The sequence below is a fragment of the Thamnophis sirtalis genome, unplaced genomic scaffold, assembly GCF_051295495.1.
Source record: "Thamnophis sirtalis isolate CommonGarterSnake01/CBP01778 unplaced genomic scaffold, rThaSir2_p1.2 scaffold_6, whole genome shotgun sequence".
Lineage (NCBI taxonomy): Eukaryota > Metazoa > Chordata > Lepidosauria > Squamata > Natricidae > Thamnophis > Thamnophis sirtalis.
The window spans coordinates 129,285,442-129,301,972 of record NW_028261386.1 but is presented as its reverse complement, the minus strand read 5'-3'; the positions used below and the strand labels follow the sequence as shown (position 1 = coordinate 129,301,972).

Below are 16,531 nucleotides of genomic sequence, written 5' to 3'. Positions count from 1 at the left end.
AGCTGGCTGGAGAATTCTGGGAGTTGAAGTCCACAAGTCTTCAAGTTGCCAAGTTTGGGAACCACTGGTATAAAGCAGTGTTTCTCAACCTTGGCAACTTGAAGATGTCTGGACTTCAACTCCCAGAATTCCCCAGCCAATAAATGGGATATCAATTTATCCTTTGGCTATGAAATGCCTACATTCTCTCAAATAAGGCTCTGCTGGCTGGAGAATTCTGGGAGTTGAAGTCCACAAGTCTTCAAGTTGCCAAGTTTGGGAACCACTGGTATAAAGCAGTGTTTCTCAACCTTGGCAACTTGAAGATGCCTGGACTTCAACTCCCAGAATTCCCCAGCCAGCATTCGCTGGCTGGGGAATTCTGGGAGTTGAAGTCCAGACATCTTCAAGTTGCTAAGGTTGAGAAACACTGGTATAAAGAACAAAATATACCTTCTCACAATGCCTGGAGGGCGGGGGGGGGGGGGGATGTAGTAAATACCCCTTTCCTTCTTCTTTCGGATTAACTCTTCCCAAGCCCAAACCTTTTCCCCCCCTTGCTTTAAGTGGGGCACCGAGGGGAGGCAGGAGGGTTACGCAATGCAGCCACCGCCGTGGTCTTTTCCTATCCTTGGGCAGGAGAAAGGCTGGGCGGTGGGAACCAGCTACTCCCGCAAGGCTCCTTCGCCTGCTTCGACTTGGCACAACTAGCATTACTGATTAATGAACCATGGTTTGTAGCCCGATGTTAAAAATATGCAAAGTCAGGCAATCACTGTTGGTGTTCAGCCTGGATTGGCTTTAATTTTTATGGATCTCCCCTACCCGAGACTAGTTTACAGTAGGAAGAACTGTGCTCCAATCTCGTCTCCCAATTTTATAGAAAATTGGCATGCTGGTTTGCTAATCCATCTACCTAAAATGGAACACACTCATTCTGGTGCATTCCACTTTAGGTAGGTGAATTAGCAAACCAGCATGCCAGTGACTACAGATCCCTGAAGCTACACTGGGAAACCAGTGTATGAAATGTTTATATTCTGATCTAATTCAGAGACACAAACATGCAGAAAATCATAAGAATGCACCGAAACATCTGGAAATAATAACAGAAATGCTTTTCTACTGTTAACTCAGCCTGCAGGGTGTAGGATTAAACCTGTGATCCCTAATCTCAACTCCCATGTATTCTACCAGCTCTTAAGCAGGAGAACTTTGCTGTTTTTTATTTTAATCTTCAGCTGAGCAGATCCAAACCTCTCCTCATCCATTCAGAATAATGTACATAAATGATAGAAGAAAGCAATTCTCTTAAGGCAATTCATCCCACCTAGCAATAGCAATAGCAATAGCAGTAGACTTATATACCGCTTCATAGGCCTTTCAGGCCTCTCTAAGCGGTTTACAGAGAGTCAGCATATTGCCCCCAACAATCTGGGTCCTCATTTTACCCACCTCGGAAGGATGGAAGGCTGAGTCAACCCTGAGCCGGTGAGATTTGAACCGCTGACCTGCTGATCTAGCAGTAGCCTGCAGTGCTGCATTTAACCACTGCGCCACCTTGGCTCTTACTCCCTCCCTACTTGGAAAGGCTACAGGCTGGAAATACCAAACACGGTCCCCTCCCCAACTCCTCTGAAGCCCCCAGATTCCAACCCAGTCGGTAGGGTCGCGTTAAGTAGACCGGGACGCTCGGGGTTTGGTGGCGGGGAAGATGCGCCCCAGAGGAGCCCGGGCGCACGCAGGGAAGCGCCCTGGCCGGTTCGCGTAAGCCGGAGGACGAGGCGAGACGCTCCGGACCCGCTTTGTCCGCCACCTGCTCTTGCAAAGGAGCGAAGGGAGGGGCGACTGCGGGTCGGGAGCTGCGTCCAGATCGGGGCGGCCACTCTCGTCCCTGCTGACCGGGCAAGCGCCGTGCAGACGCGGCCAGGAGACGAGGGCTGCAGCGGCTCGCTATGGCCCAGGCCAAGGTCGGCAACGCCAAAAGCAGCGGAGGAGGAGGAGGAGGAGGAGGAGGAAGCGGCGAGGCAAGCCAGCAAGCGGGCGCGGGTCAGCAGCCCCGAGGTCGGTTCTTCCGCTCCACCTCCATGGCGGACCGCTCCGGCCGCTTGCTTGAGTGCCTGGACCAGCTGGAGCGGAGGTAAGGCTGGGGGGGGGGGCAGGCCGGGTGGGCCGAGGGGGTGCAGCGCCCTGGGCTCATCGGAGGAGCGTCTGTGCGAGAGAAGCACAAGGCTTCGTCTTCCACCTCCCCTTCCTCGCCTCCCTCCCTCCTTCCTTCCTTCCTTGCCTCCCTCCTTCCTTCCTTCCTTCCTTCCTCGCCTCCTTCTTCCTTCTTTCCTTCCTTCCTCGCCTCCCTCCTTCCTTCCTTCCTTCCTCGCCTCCTTCTTCCTTCTTTCCTTCCTTCCTCGCCTCCCTCCTTCCTTCCTTCCTTCCTTCCTCGCCTCCTTCCTTCCTTCCTTCCTCGCCTCCTTCTTCCTTCTTTCCTTCCTTCCTCGCCTCCCTCCTTCCTTCCTTCCTTCCTTCCTTCCTTCCTCGCCTCCCTCCTTCCTTCCTAGGGGTGATTTGCAAACTGCTGCTTCGGACACCTTTAAAAAGCCTTTAAAAAGACGCCTCTCTTAATTGCGTTGCTTTGATGCTCTGGACCATTTTAGAGAAGATTTATTTTTCCCCCATTTGATCAATGAAAGAGAAGGAAGAGGGGGAGAAGCCCCGACGTGGCTTCTCTTGCTCTTAGTTGTACATAGCAATAGCAATAGCAGTTAGACTTAATATACCGCTTCATAGGGCTTTCAGCATATTGCCCCCAACAACAACAATCCGGGTCCTCATTTTACCCACCTCGGAAGGATGGAAGGCTGAGTCAACCCTGAGCCGGTGAGATTTGAACAGCCGAACTGCAGAACTGCAGTCAGCTGAAGTAGCCTGCAGTGCTGCATTTAACCACTGCCCCACCTTGGCTACATGTCAGGCCAGGGTTCAGGATGACGCCAGGTTTTTGGGCTTTGGGAAAACATCAATGGCCCTAAGTAGTATTAATCTTCCGGGTGCTTTTGAAATGGGCCGGGTGGTTTCTCAGCCTCTTTGGATGCTAGCCAGGTAGAAATCTGTTCTGACCCCCCTCCTCCCACATCAACACATACTCCGAGCCAAAGATAAGCTACGACATTTAATGAACAGACAGACAGGTCCTTGGCAGCAAACCAGCACAGATAAGCCCTTGCAGCAATCCAGCACAGATAAGCCGTGGCAGCAATCCAGCCTGCCAAGCTCACCATAATGTTCTCCAACATTAGTTCCTGCGTTGACTTCTGCAAAAGGGGCGTGTGCACAAGCAGTCCTTTTATAGTCTGGAGAGGAGCCTAATGACCACCAGCTGAGTGCAACCACCTCCTGTAACTACGCAACTGTTCCTGACGCCTATTAGCTCTTCGGTGCCGGGCATCCCGGAACAACTCACTGCTGACGTCAGGAACACACTCCCTTGTCTCCTCCCCACTGGTCCAAGGCTCAGGCGCTTCCTGGTGGCCAACCAGCCTCTCTGCGCCCTGCTCGGAGTCGGAACCCTGTCCAAGGTCTTCCACATCCTCCATAGCCGACTCATCGGGCCCCTCGCTGTCGGAGTCTGGTGGCAGCTCCAACGGCTCCTGCTGGGCCACAACAGAAATCCTTCCTCCTTTGGAAGGCTGTATGTCTGTAGCCTTTCCAAGTAGGGAGGTGGGATGAATTGCCTTAAGAGAATTGCTTTCTTCTATCATTTATATACATTATTCTGAATGGATGAGGAGAGGTTTGGATCTACTCAGCTGAAGATTAAAAAAAAAAAAACAGCAAAGTTCTCCTGCTTAAGAGCTGGTAGAATACATGGGAGTTGAGATTAGGGATTACAGGTTTAATCCTACACCCTGCAGGCTGAGTTAACAGTAGAAAAGCATTTCTATTATTATTTCCAGATGTTTCGGTGCAGTTCTTATGATTTTCTGCATGTTTGTGTGTCTGAATAAGATCAGAATATAAACATTTCATACACTGGTTTCCCAGTATAGTTTCAGGGATCTGTAGTCACTGGCATGCTGGTTTGCTAATTCACCTACCTAAAGTGGAATGCACCAGAATAAGTGTGTTCCATTTTAGGTAGATGGATTAGCAAACCAGCATGCCAGTTTTCTATAAAGTTGGGAGACGAGATTGGAGCACAGTTCTTCCTACTGTAAACTAGTCTCGGGTAGGGGAGATCCATAAAAATTAAAGCCAATCCAGGCTGAACACCAACAGTAATTGGCTGACTTTGCATATTTTTAACATCGGGCTACAAACCATGGTTCATTAATCAGTAGCGCTAGTTGTGCACAACATCTAAAAGCAAAGGTAATTACAAAATGACTTGGCATGATATTGCACCAAATTTTTAATTTTAGGTTCTTTTTCATAATTTCAACAACCTCATTACTTAAATGACTACCGTAAATTCCCATTGTTTAGCATTTAATTACTTTATGTTTGCCATGGATATTTGCTTAGTCTTAGATAGATATTCTGAAAAATTCATTCTTTGCCAAAAGACATATATAAAGGAATCAAATAACTATAATTTGGAGTACTACTTTTCCTGGATATGGTAATTGTGGCACAGATAAGATTATTACGTTAGACATATTTCTTAATCTAACAAAAGCATTTCAGATTTTTTTTAATGAACACTATAAAGTTGTTTTTGTGTGTCTGTGATGATATGCATTATCTTTTACAGGAAAATTAATTTATTACTGCCATTCAGGCACTTTTCATGGGGGGGGGAAGTGAATAAAAATTGTTTAAATAATTTCATCAAAAACTTCATACGAATTTTTAACAACTGAAATTTAAATATAAGGTGGTCATTTAGTTTTGAATGTTCTGTATTTTACATTCCGCTCCCCCTATATTTTCTGCATTAATTATGTATCGGTAGTAAATCATGTACTTTGTGGCTTTAATTAAATTACATTTAAAGAGGTTATTGGTTCATTTTTTATTTTAGTTGAATAGTTTATGACTACTCAGAAATGAGATCCATTGACTATATAGTTGAGGTCACAATTATGGTACTGATTTATACTGTATATCACACCCTCACACCCAGTGGTGGGTTTCAATTTATTTTACTACCGGTTCCCTCATGCGCGCTCGTGCTGTCGTGCGACGCTTTTGCGCATGCACAGAAGCGTCTGGGCGGGTGGGTGGAGCCTCCCCCTGCTGCCCCTACCGGTTGGCCCAATTCGGGGTGAACTGGCAACCCCCCCCCTCTGCTCACACCTCAAAATATGCAAACCTGAACTATGGAGTTTACTTTTAGGCTATAATAATATACATAGCTAAGATTATCCGGAAGGCTATTATTTGCAAAATTAAATAATACATTTGCTAAATGAATTCATCACATTTTTTTATGGTTGGGTTCTCAAATTCTAAAACAAAAATTTCTCCTAGTATTGCTGGGTTATGAATTTTATATAAATATACACCACTATAATTTCTGCCTCTCTCGTAAAACATATTTTAAACCCTGTCAAATGAATTGAAAATATTTTATCATCTTTATTTTGGAAAGGCAATCTCACACAGGTAAATTATTTACTCTTGAACGAGTCTGTTTATGTGCCCTACCACAACTACAATGATGACACATCGCCTTAATTTTTCTGCATGTGTTCAAGAATGAAGAGGAAATTTAGTTCAGGAAAATGGTCCAGCTTTGTGAGTGAAGTATAACAGGTGCTTGTGATAGAAGAGACCTATATATAGTTACAAATGAGGAAGGACTCGAAAGGCCCAGCTGTCATTCCAGAAAGCATATGAGATTTGGCCACCTTTTTTATTGGCAAGATTGTACTTACTTTTTAGGTTTACTGAGATTTATTTTTAATTTTACTGAGATTTACTCTTCGCTAGAGCTGTATAGAACTCCAGAAAGTAGTGTTTAGGAATTCATTCTTACATGATTATACCAATTCGGATATCAATTCTCCCCCATCCTAGGACTTGAATCACACAATCCATATGTCTTTTAGCATTCAAATTGAGATTTGCATTTTGTATGATGAGGATAATCTGGCTATTGCAATTCTGCAAATTGACAGAAATCATTGTTCATGCGAGATAATAAATCGGTTCCACCACAAAACCGCGTTCGACTAAAGGGCGCTCGACGAAACCGCGTAGCTGACGTCATCACAGCGCGACAACAGCGCGGAGAAAAAAACACGCTGTAAACGCTAAACCTAAAATTAACCCCTAAACCTAAACCTAACTCCCCTAAACCTAATCCTAAACCTAACCCTAAACCTAACCCTAAACCTAACCCTAAACCTAACCCTTAACCTAACGCTAAACCTAATCCTGACCCTTAACCTAACCCTAACCCTAACCCTTAACCTAACCCTAACCCTAACCCTAACCCTAACCCTTACCTTAACTTGAATCGGCTTGCTTTCAAAGCGCTATTTAAAGCGCCCTTCTTTCTCCGCGCTCGCTGTTGTCGCCCTGCTGATGACGTCAGCGACGCGGTTTAATCGGGCGCCCTTTAGTTGAACGCGGTTTTGTCGTGCCACGAATAAATCGATGGCGAGGCTATAAGATTCTGAATGCAGGTATATTCCAGAATGTCAAAGAAAACTAGTTTTTTGTCTCTGATATGGCAAATTTTCTGCATAGACACTTCTGTATGAAAGACCATCCAATATTCTGAGTCTCTGCCTGCTGCTATCTAGTGCAGTACATTCTGTACGCAGAGCTGGGTATTAAATAAGCTCAGAAACTTTTTCATTAATTCAGTTTTTTGAACATGTAACTGCTATTCCTAGAATATCTAATTTTAGCATGTCTGGGGGACACGAAGTTGGAAAATGCTGCTTTGTTTTTAAAAAAAGAAAACAAATTATTTATAGGTTGTTTCAGATACAAAAGTCCAACAATATAAAGTGAGGCTCTTCCTTCACTGTACTCTGTTATTTACTGAAGTTTATATGCCACTCAACAAAGCTCAAAGGTGTTTATCAAAGGAAATCCATCCATCACCATCTCCATCTGTTCATCCACATAAGCAAACTTGCAAGAGATCTGTTGAAATTCACTTAAATTTGAGGTCCAAGAACTAGTTACTGTTATCTGTCTCTTCATTCTTACCTATACGTTTAATGTGAATGAATACAATGCCAAATAGACTTTTGAGTATTTGTATATTTTGTTTCCTGTTATTAATACTGCATCAAAGTATTTTCCTGTTTATTGTTGACATTTAAATGTAACTTCAGGAAGCTGAAGCCTCTCTTTGATTTTGTTTTTAACTTATTTGCATTTCTCAGAGCATATATACTTCAGCATAATTGAAATATCAGCTATTGTTCTGTTGCTTCTCATATCAGTCAAGCTTTCACTACTTGAAAGCTTTCATTTTTATTTTTTTTTATAGGTTCATTAATTCCATTTGGCTTACTTTGTCTAAATAAAAGAAGTGTTTACAGAAAAGTAGAATGCAGAAAGATTGTGCTAATGTGATTGTACAATTGTACAATTTTTTTTACTGAAAAATTGTTTTGGAATGAAACAATTGGACTTCGTGCGACAGCAAAATAACCTTTCTATAGTGGGCATAACACTGCAAATATATTAACTAGATTAATATATTAAGAATTGATGACTTGGAGGACAGATTTTAATGGTTTGCTCTAATAAGAATATTATGTACATGCTCTTCTCCTAACCCTTCTATATCCTTTGTTGAAACCCTGTTCTACTAAGATTCTAGTCGGAAATCATTTAATATTTTAGCAGGCGCCTAAGAACTTCCCATGGTAATTATTTGTCTTGCTCCATTTTCCCCAATATTAGGATAGAAAAGAGGACGCTTCACTGTAATCTGTTATTTACTGAAGTTTATATGCCCCTCAACAAAGCTCAAAGCTGTTTATCAAAGGAAATCCATCTATTGCCATCTCCCTCTGTCCATCCACCTCACTTATCTAAACAATTACAGGCTAAACAAGAGCAAAGCAGCAGAACTTTAAGGAATAGAACTTTAACTCCAAAACTGTAAATGGAATAAATTCAAGACAATAAGACAGCCAGCCTAATTTCAAGAGCAATGCTAAAGGGAAGGGGGAGGCAGCAACCAAGAAGGATGGATTGTGGGTGGCCTTTAATAAGGGAAGGGACCCAGATGCAGAGCCCAGCTTTCCTATTCTTATACCATGGGGGTGGGAGTGAGGGGGGGGATGTAGTTAGGTATATTCATGAATTGTGATCCTTTAAAAGTGAAATCCGGCACTTTGAATTGCACTGAAAGGCAAACAGGGCAGCTTTTGGAATACTTAAAAGTTCCTTACATGAATATAAGAGCCGAGGTGGCGCAGTGGTTAGGGTGCAGTACTGCAGGCCACTTCAGCTGACTGTTATCTGCAGTTCGGCGGTTCTAATCTCACCGGCTCAAGGTTGACTCAGCCTTCCATCCTTCCGAGGTGGGTGAAATGAGGACCCAGACTGTGGGGACGATATGCTGACTCTGTAAACCGCTTAGAGAGGGCTGAAAGCCCTATGAAGCGGTATATAAGTCTAACTGCTATTGCTATTGCTATAATATCTGCAATCTGGGTCAGCTAATTCTTCCGGGTAAAAGTCATCCAATATTGTTGAGCCAGGTAAAAATTCTTGAAGAGATGCATCACTATTTCAAGGGATATGGAAGAGGTTTAGACTGCTGTCCATTAGTTTACTTTTTCCCCCCCTTGTTAAATCGAGAGGGGCTGATTGTAGAAGGGGAAATATGAAAACTGGACTTTTTAGATTTATCTGAATTTATCTCCCGTAGAGATAGCAATAGCAGTTAGACTTATATACCGCTTCATAGAGCTTTCAGCCCTCTCTAAGTGGTTTACAGAGTCAGCATATTGCCCCCAACAACAATCCGGGTCCTCATTTCACCCACCTCGGAAGGATGGAAGGCTGAGTCAACCCTGAGCCGGTGAGATTTGAACAGCCGAACTGCAGAACTGCAGTCAGCTGAAGTAGCCTGCAGTGCTGCATTTAACCACTGAGCCACCTCGGACCCTTACCACTCTCCCGGCCTTCCTTAAAGCCACTAAGACCTGGCTGTTCCGGCAGGCCTGGGGCTGTTGATCAATGTCCAGCCCCACTTAGACCGAATGGATGTTGTGTAATTTTAACAATTATATTTTTTACTTTTAAATTCTTTAATGCTTTTTATCTGTCTGTAAGCCGCCCAGAGTCCCAAGGGAGTGGACGGCATACAAATTTTATTAAATTGAAAATTGAAATTGAAATTAAATTGAATTGATATGTGAGAAATAGACTTTTCTTAATGCTTGTTTTTTTTTCTTCTCCCTTTAATAATGCTGGAATTCCCTCTCCACCTCCTTTCCTGCTGTTGTGTGAATGCAGTTGGGACAGGGGATAAGGAAAAAGATATTTTGCTTTCTCGTTTTGGCGAATAGGAAATATTGACTTGTTATGTAGAAACTCTTCGTTGTAGCAAGAATATAGTACGCTAATTTAATTTTTATAAATAAGTAATAGATAAAGGCGGGTTGCAAAATATGACATAGGTGTTGTGACTCAGCAGCAGTCTTCTGGGAGTCTTTTCGGGATGCAAGATTAACTATGCAGCTGGGGCTCGTTCGGGGCATCTTCTGGGGATAAAAAGACAGATGGTGCCACACTCTGGTTGCAGGAGTCAACGTTCATTCGTGCATTCAGTCATTCATCGGTCATGGTTTGTTTGTGATTTGCTTTCTGTAACCCTGATTCAAGGAGACACTTGGAGAAGTGCATTGCGCTGTAAGAGTTTTGTTTTGTATTCTGTTATCTGGTCAGAGACTTTATTTATGTTATTTTGGGGCTCGCAGCCAGTCTGAGCCGAGAACTGATAAAGTGAGTTCCTTTTAAGTTTGTTTGCCTGTCGTCTGTTAATGAGCGGAGAAGCGGGGGACAGAACACATAGGTATAAGGATACCATATTTGTAAACTCTCTTTTAAATTTGTATTTTTTCCCTCCTTTTCCCAGAGTTGAAGCGTTGCGTGATGCGGCAGCTTCAATGGAACAAGAAAAAGAAACTCTTCTGGAAATGATCCATAATATACAGAACAGCCAGGATATGAGGAATATTAGTGAAGGTAATATCTCAAACTTATTTGTGAATGTGTACAGATAATATATACATATTTGGAGTGTCTGATGAATACACATAAGGGGATTATTTTTTTTAGTGTTTGCATAGCAGATAGACTTATACACTCAGATCGATGGGCGCTTCGCCTTAGCTGTTACAATGTAATAAGGGTTAATCGGAGAGGCAGTTTCTGTAAGCAGGGCAATAAAGATGAGGCTAGAAACAACACCAGAATGTTTCCTTCCTGCCTTCCTTACAGGATTAGCCCTGTAAAGTGGGAAAAACCCAAAATGAGATTTCTTCCAACAACCGGTTCTCCGAACAGCTTAGAAAGTTACCAACCGGTTCTCCCGAATAGGTGCGAACCGGCTGAATCCCACCACTGCAGTAATTCTTAATTTACCTTGACTCTTCTAACCATGCCGGTTAATTGGTGTTTTGTAAAACTTTAAAACCAGCATTTTCAATTTCAAAATATAGGTGAAAGAGAAGAACTTAATCTGACTGCCAAGCGCCTTATGGGCCGAACGATCACAGTTGAGGTTTCCGTAGAAACCATACGAAATCCTCAGCAGCAGGAATCCCTGTTGCGGGCTACCCAGATGATTGATGAAATAGTCAATAAACTCTTGGATGATTTGGAAGACTCAAAGGGCCGCTTAATATCACTTTACGGAGCTTGTACATCTGAGACCCCATCGGGACCTGTTGATCAAAAATTCCAGTCTGTTATAATTGGATGCGCCATAGAAGATCAGAAGAAAATTAAGAGACGGCTAGAGACTTTGCTTAGAAATATAGACAATTCCGAAAAGTCCATCATGCTTCTAGAAAACCAAAGAGCAACTTCAAGGCACCTCTGCAACAATGGAAAAGATTAAGAAACTTTTGAGTCCCATTATGAAAAAACTAAATGTTTTCTTAAAATATACAAAAGCAAAGAAATGCCATATTAAAATATATAATGTATGGTCTTGTTAATATAGGTCACATGCCCCGAAACTGAAGGAAGTTTATATGCATCTTGTACAAATCCTGAGGCATTCAGAAACAAAGATGGAAGAACGGTTCACCGACAAAAGGGCGAACGACAAAACCGCGCCCGACTAAACCGCGTCGCTGACGTCATCAACAGGGCGACAACAGCGCGGAGACAGAAACACGCTGTAAACCCTAACCCTAAACCAAAACCTAACCCTTAACCTAACCCTAAATCTAACCCTTAACCTAACCCTAAACCTAACCCTTAACCTAACCCTAAACCTAACCCTTAACCTAACCCTAAACCTAACCCTAACCCTAACCCTTAACCTAACCCTAAACCTAACCCTAAACCTAACCCTTACCTTAAGTTAAATCGGCTTTCTTTCGACGCGCTATTTAAAGCGCCCTTCTTTCTCCGCGCTGGCTGTTGTCGCCGCGTTGATGACGTCAGCGACGCGGTTTAGCCGGGCGCGGTTTTGTCGTTCGCCCTTTTGTCGGGTCACGGGAAGAACATAGTTCAAGGGAAAAAATACCCTTACATTCCTCTGAGGGGAAAATATGTCTGCTTCCATTAAAAAAAAAAAAATCCACAAACCAACAAACTTTAAAGTCTCTCCATAAAACACATCCTTGAGGCAACTACAAATGTTAGGCGCTATAGAAGCACATAAACACATGAATGTTCTGTCCTTTTCATCCTATGCTTTTGTTCCTATCTATAGGCTGGCTAGAATGTTCTGCCTTCCATGCCTTCTTGTTCAAAGAATACATCTTTAAAGGGCTTGGTACAGTGAAATGTGACTAATGCCTTATTTCAGTGGTTCCCAAACTTGGCAACTTTAAGACTTGTGGACTTCAACTCCCAGAATTCTCCAGCCAGCAGAGCTGGAGAATTCTGGGAGTTGAAGTCCACAAGTCTTAAAGTTGCCAAGTTTGGGAACCACTGCCTTATTTGAGAGAATGTAGGCATTTCATATCCAAAGGATAAATTGATATCCCATTTATTCCTTTTAGTACCGTATTGATTTTAGGCAATAGTATCCAGTTACTCCCTAGAGCTAATTGAGCAATATCTGTTTTGTTCTTGAACAATTAATCTATCATAGACAATTAAATTAGAGTGTATTCCGCTTTAGTGAATAAAACTGTTTAAGAGAGGTGGTAAGGTGGAAAAAGTGCTATATAGTAAACGCAAACAAAATTTGTATGTACTTCCTTGTTGCTGCATATTCATAAATAAATCATGCTCCATGCATTAAATTTTAGTATATTTTAAGTATACAACCTACATATACACCGATCTCTAAACCCTGTTCAATAGGAGAATGCCTTAGCTATGTTTAAAGTGAGCCTCCATTACCTTATCTGCTTAAAAACATCGTGTATTCTAACATTTCATACCTATTACATTTCCGAACCGGTTGGAACGGGGTGAGAAACCGACCCCTGCAGTGCTATTGTAATCTTCTTTCAAATAGCAGAGCATAATGTTTACTTCCAGAAAGCCACATCAATTTTAAACCATCTCTACAAGTATAGTCTGAAATGCAACACCACAAACAGTATATAAGTATAAGAGCCGAGGTGGCGCAGTGGTTAGGGTGCAGTACTGCAGGCCACTTCAGCTGGGTGCTATCGGCAGTTCAGTGGTTCTAATCTCACCGGCTCAGGGTTGACTCAGCCTTCCATCCTTCCGAGGTGGGTGAAATGAGGACCCAGACTGTGGGGGCGATATGCTGACTCTGTAAACCGCTTAGAGAGGGCTGAAAGCCCTATGAAGCGGTATATAAGTCTAACTGCTATTGCTATTGCTATATATCTTCTGTGCTGTTTGGTGCAAGAGGCAAATTGCTGGGAGGCAGATTCCCCCCCCCCCTTGTTTTCCTTCCCAAAAGCTAGATGCGTCTTATACTTCGGAGCGTCTTATACTCTGAAAAATACGATATATTCTGAAGGAGAAAAAACATTCAGGGTTTGCTATCACTTTGCTGAGAGCGCAATGGGACAACTTGCCGTAGTCAACTCACTCCGGGACAACTTGCCATGGCCAATTTTATGGAAGACAATTTAACAATTCAATTTAATTATTTCAAATAAATTTAAAAATTTTTTTTAATCTTTGTCATTTGCATTTCATTCTGTCCCTCCTTTTGCATCCTTTCCTTAATGATTCTATTCCACCATATCTTTGATATTAGTGTAACTAATGCAGCAAGTTATCCTGTAGCAAGCTGGGCATGGCGAGTTGTCCCGTGGACGAGATGAGTTGGCCACAGTGAGTTGCAGAGGTGGGTTCCTCCCAGTTCGCACCTATTCGGTAGAACCGGTTCGTCAAATCTACCGAACCGCTTAGAAGAGGTTCCACCAATGGACCCGGAAAGCAGGCCACACCTACGGAAGAGGTTCCAAAATTTTTTGAAACCCACCACTGGTCCTTGGATATGATTATTCTACACTATCATGCTCCTATTTATAAAACTCAGTGCCTCTGTGAAAAGTAAGGATGACTACTGCGTTTGTGGTGCAATCAGAACATTGCGTGTGTTGAAGTTGTTTTAACGCAAACCAAAGATGCCTTTCAAAAAACAAGTTTACATCCTATTCTTATGCATGCCAGTGCTGTGTGTGAGGTAATTTAAGGTGGTTCTGACAAGTGTCGTCGGCATCTTCATATCCGGTCACATGGGCGGCAAGCCACTCCCATCCGGTCACATGGGCGACAAGCCACTCCCACAAAGGAGGCCACACCCACAGAGTAGGTTCGAACAATTTTTGAAACCCACCATTGGTGATTTGGGTGTGGCAAATTGTCAGGGCAAAGACAAAGTCTATTTAAGTTGGATCACTTGGAACATGAATAGCTAAGGTCTACATTCCATCTTCACGCATGGTTTGAGGCTGCATATATGTACTTGAGCATAGGCAATATCACATATTACAAATCTTGATTTTGCTATTATTAACCACCCCAAAAAGTAAAAATCAGAGTCTTATTCACAAATATAAACATGTAAGGCTATCCTTTAATGTAAAAATTTCCATACAAAAATAGCATGCATGCAGAACCTAGTTAATTAAACCAATGTTTTTTTTTCCCCATTAATGAACAACTTTGAATATGTCTCTGTTCTTGTCCCATAATGCAACACAATATAATCTGGACCCGTATATATAGAGTCACCTAGTGACTATCTAGACTTGTTTAAAGGAAGAAACTTGGTCCGATTTTTCAAAGTGAAAAGGGTTATTGTTCATATCCCGCCTCATTGCCAACAATGAGAATGGTTTTTTTAAGCATGAGGAATGGTACTTTGTTCAGTACGAAACACAGGCTCAGTAACCATTGGAAAAAATGTAATTATTTTTAGATTATAATTAAATTAACAGGATGTAAGAACCCTGTTCCAAAATACAAGATACAAACTTTTGGACAAGTAAAATCTCTTTTTAAGTACAACGTTTTAGTGTTTAAGAGACATAAAATGTAAAGTAATATTCATACAGACAAAGAATGTTGTAATCAGGCTGGCAGAGTTCCAGCTCTGGTCTTGAATCTAATTATGTTCCTGAACTATTGATATTTCAACATTTCTTAGAAAGAGTAATTGGCTGCTGGCGGAAGTTTTGTTACAGAAATACTACATGAATAGTTTGTAAACAGAAAACAATATTATAGAGGCATACTTCACCAGGGAAAATAAGATTAAAGGTTTCTGAATAAGATTGTAATGTAAGATTTCATTTTTTAAAAAACACCCTGAACCCAAATATATTGCATGGAGGTATATTAGCATCAGTGGAACAGCAGAGAGACCTGTGCATGTGTATTCGGAGCAAGTCCCATTCATCTGGTGGAATTCAGTATTAGGTAAACAGAGATTAAGACAGGAACTTTACATTCACACTATGTCAGTATTTCTCAACCTTGGCAACTTGAAGATGTCCGGACTTCAACTCCCAGAATTCCCCAGCCAGCATTCGCTGCAGGGGTGGGTTTCAACCGGTTCGCGGCAGTCCCTGCGAACCGGTTGGTCGGCGAACCCGGAAGTAAGTAACTTCCGGGAACGGCGAAGGGCCCACCCGCCCGCCCGCGCTCCTTACCCGGTTTTGACGAGTTCTGCACTTCCACGCATGCGCAGGACGCATACAACGCCTGCACGATCCTACAGGAGCAGCTGGAGCCTTGCACAGACGCTAGTACGCATGCGTGCACCACGCGCGTGCACAAGGACGCCGCCGGCCCCATTCCAACCGAACCAGTTGGAACGGGGCGAGAAACCCACCCCTGATTCGCTGGCTGGGGAATTCTGGGAGTTGAAGTCCGGACATCTTCAAGTTGCCAAGGTTGAGACACACTGCACTTTGTCATCAAAAATAGGCACATCCTTTAATATCAGAAAAAGAAAAAAGGGCCTTATATAGAAATGCACATTAGATATAAGATGCACTTTAATCTTTTGATAACAAACCCCTTCGTATTTTGCCATTAAGAATCTACGAAGGATGTCAATGAATAGAGGCTTTTAAAAAAAAAGGAACTTGCTAAATTCTGTTTGATTGTACCATTTCTCATTTACTTGTCCTGTTATAATCTAGAACAGTGGTCCCCAACCTTTTTATCGCCGCGGACCAGTCAGCCTTTGATAATTTTACAGTGGCCCGCTGAGCGCGGGCAGGGGTGGGGGGGCGTTATTTTAAATCCACCTTCCCAATTCAACACCTGAATCATATCCCACCTTCCATTTTGTATGTAGATTTTAAGGAATAAACAGCTGAATTAATCAAGGTCAAAGATAAAAAGAGCAAGGGCAAAATTAAATAAGCCAGAGGATAGCAATGTAAAAAGAATACAGTATTAAGGAGAGAAAGGAGAAGAAAAAACCTCGCTTCTGCTGAGGTCAGGGAAATGTTTGATACTGATCTGGCTGGGTAAGAGTCCAAGAGTCCATATCGCCAATAACTACATGTGGGGGGAAAGGAAATGTGTTTTGTGAGGAAGAGAAAGAGCGCGCTTCACCGATGCCCGTTGGTGAAATTTTGGAAGAGAGGCAAGAGACTTCAGGCACCGAGTCCCCACCCCTGGCTGCGGCAACTGGAGCGGGCGGGAGGCAGGGAAGGGGTGGGCAAGACCGCCGCTTTTCCACCGTGCGCTGCAATAGCAGCAGCGGCGGCCTGAATCCATCCCGGGCGCGCCGCCCCTCCCTGGGCAACTCGGAGACGACTGAGCCGAGGAGGACAGCGAGAAAAAGAAGAGAGCGGCCAGCAACGACCGCCAGGAAAGCCGCCAGGGCCTCCAAGGGCTCCGCTTCCAGCGCATGGTCCGCCCCCTCCTCGCCTCGCTTCCAGGCGAGCCGACTGAGGCGAGAAAGGAGAAAGAGGCGGAGGCGTTCACTGAGGGGACGGCTGAC

General features: G+C 43.2%; 1 protein-coding gene across 1 annotated transcript; it reads left to right on the top strand.

Annotated features, from left to right (window-relative positions):
- The first annotated feature begins 1,712 nt into the window (after window positions 1–1,712).
- Window positions 1,713–11,266, top strand: BAG2 (BAG cochaperone 2). Its single transcript, XM_087719169.1, has 3 exons — window positions 1,713–2,119; window positions 10,034–10,143; window positions 10,620–11,266. Exons 1-3 carry the CDS (start codon window positions 1,935–1,937, stop codon window positions 11,018–11,020), a joined length of 696 nt encoding a protein of 231 aa, XP_087575295.1. The 5' UTR covers window positions 1,713–1,934; the 3' UTR covers window positions 11,021–11,266.
- Window positions 11,267–16,531: the final 5,265 nt, after the last annotated feature.

What these genes read in the sequence shown, in the direction of transcription:
- BAG2 (XM_087719169.1), top strand. Translation starts at nt 1,935, where the DNA reads ATGGCCCAGGCCAAGGTCGGCAACGCCAAAAGCAGCGGAGGAGGAGGA. An exon ending in CTGGACCAGCTGGAGCGGAG is followed by an intron (nt 2,120 to 10,033) that starts GTAAGGCTGGGG and finishes TCCTTTTCCCAG; the next exon opens with AGTTGAAGCGTTGCGTGATG. An exon ending in TATGAGGAATATTAGTGAAG is followed by an intron (nt 10,144 to 10,619) that starts GTAATATCTCAA and finishes TTCAAAATATAG; the next exon opens with GTGAAAGAGAAGAACTTAAT.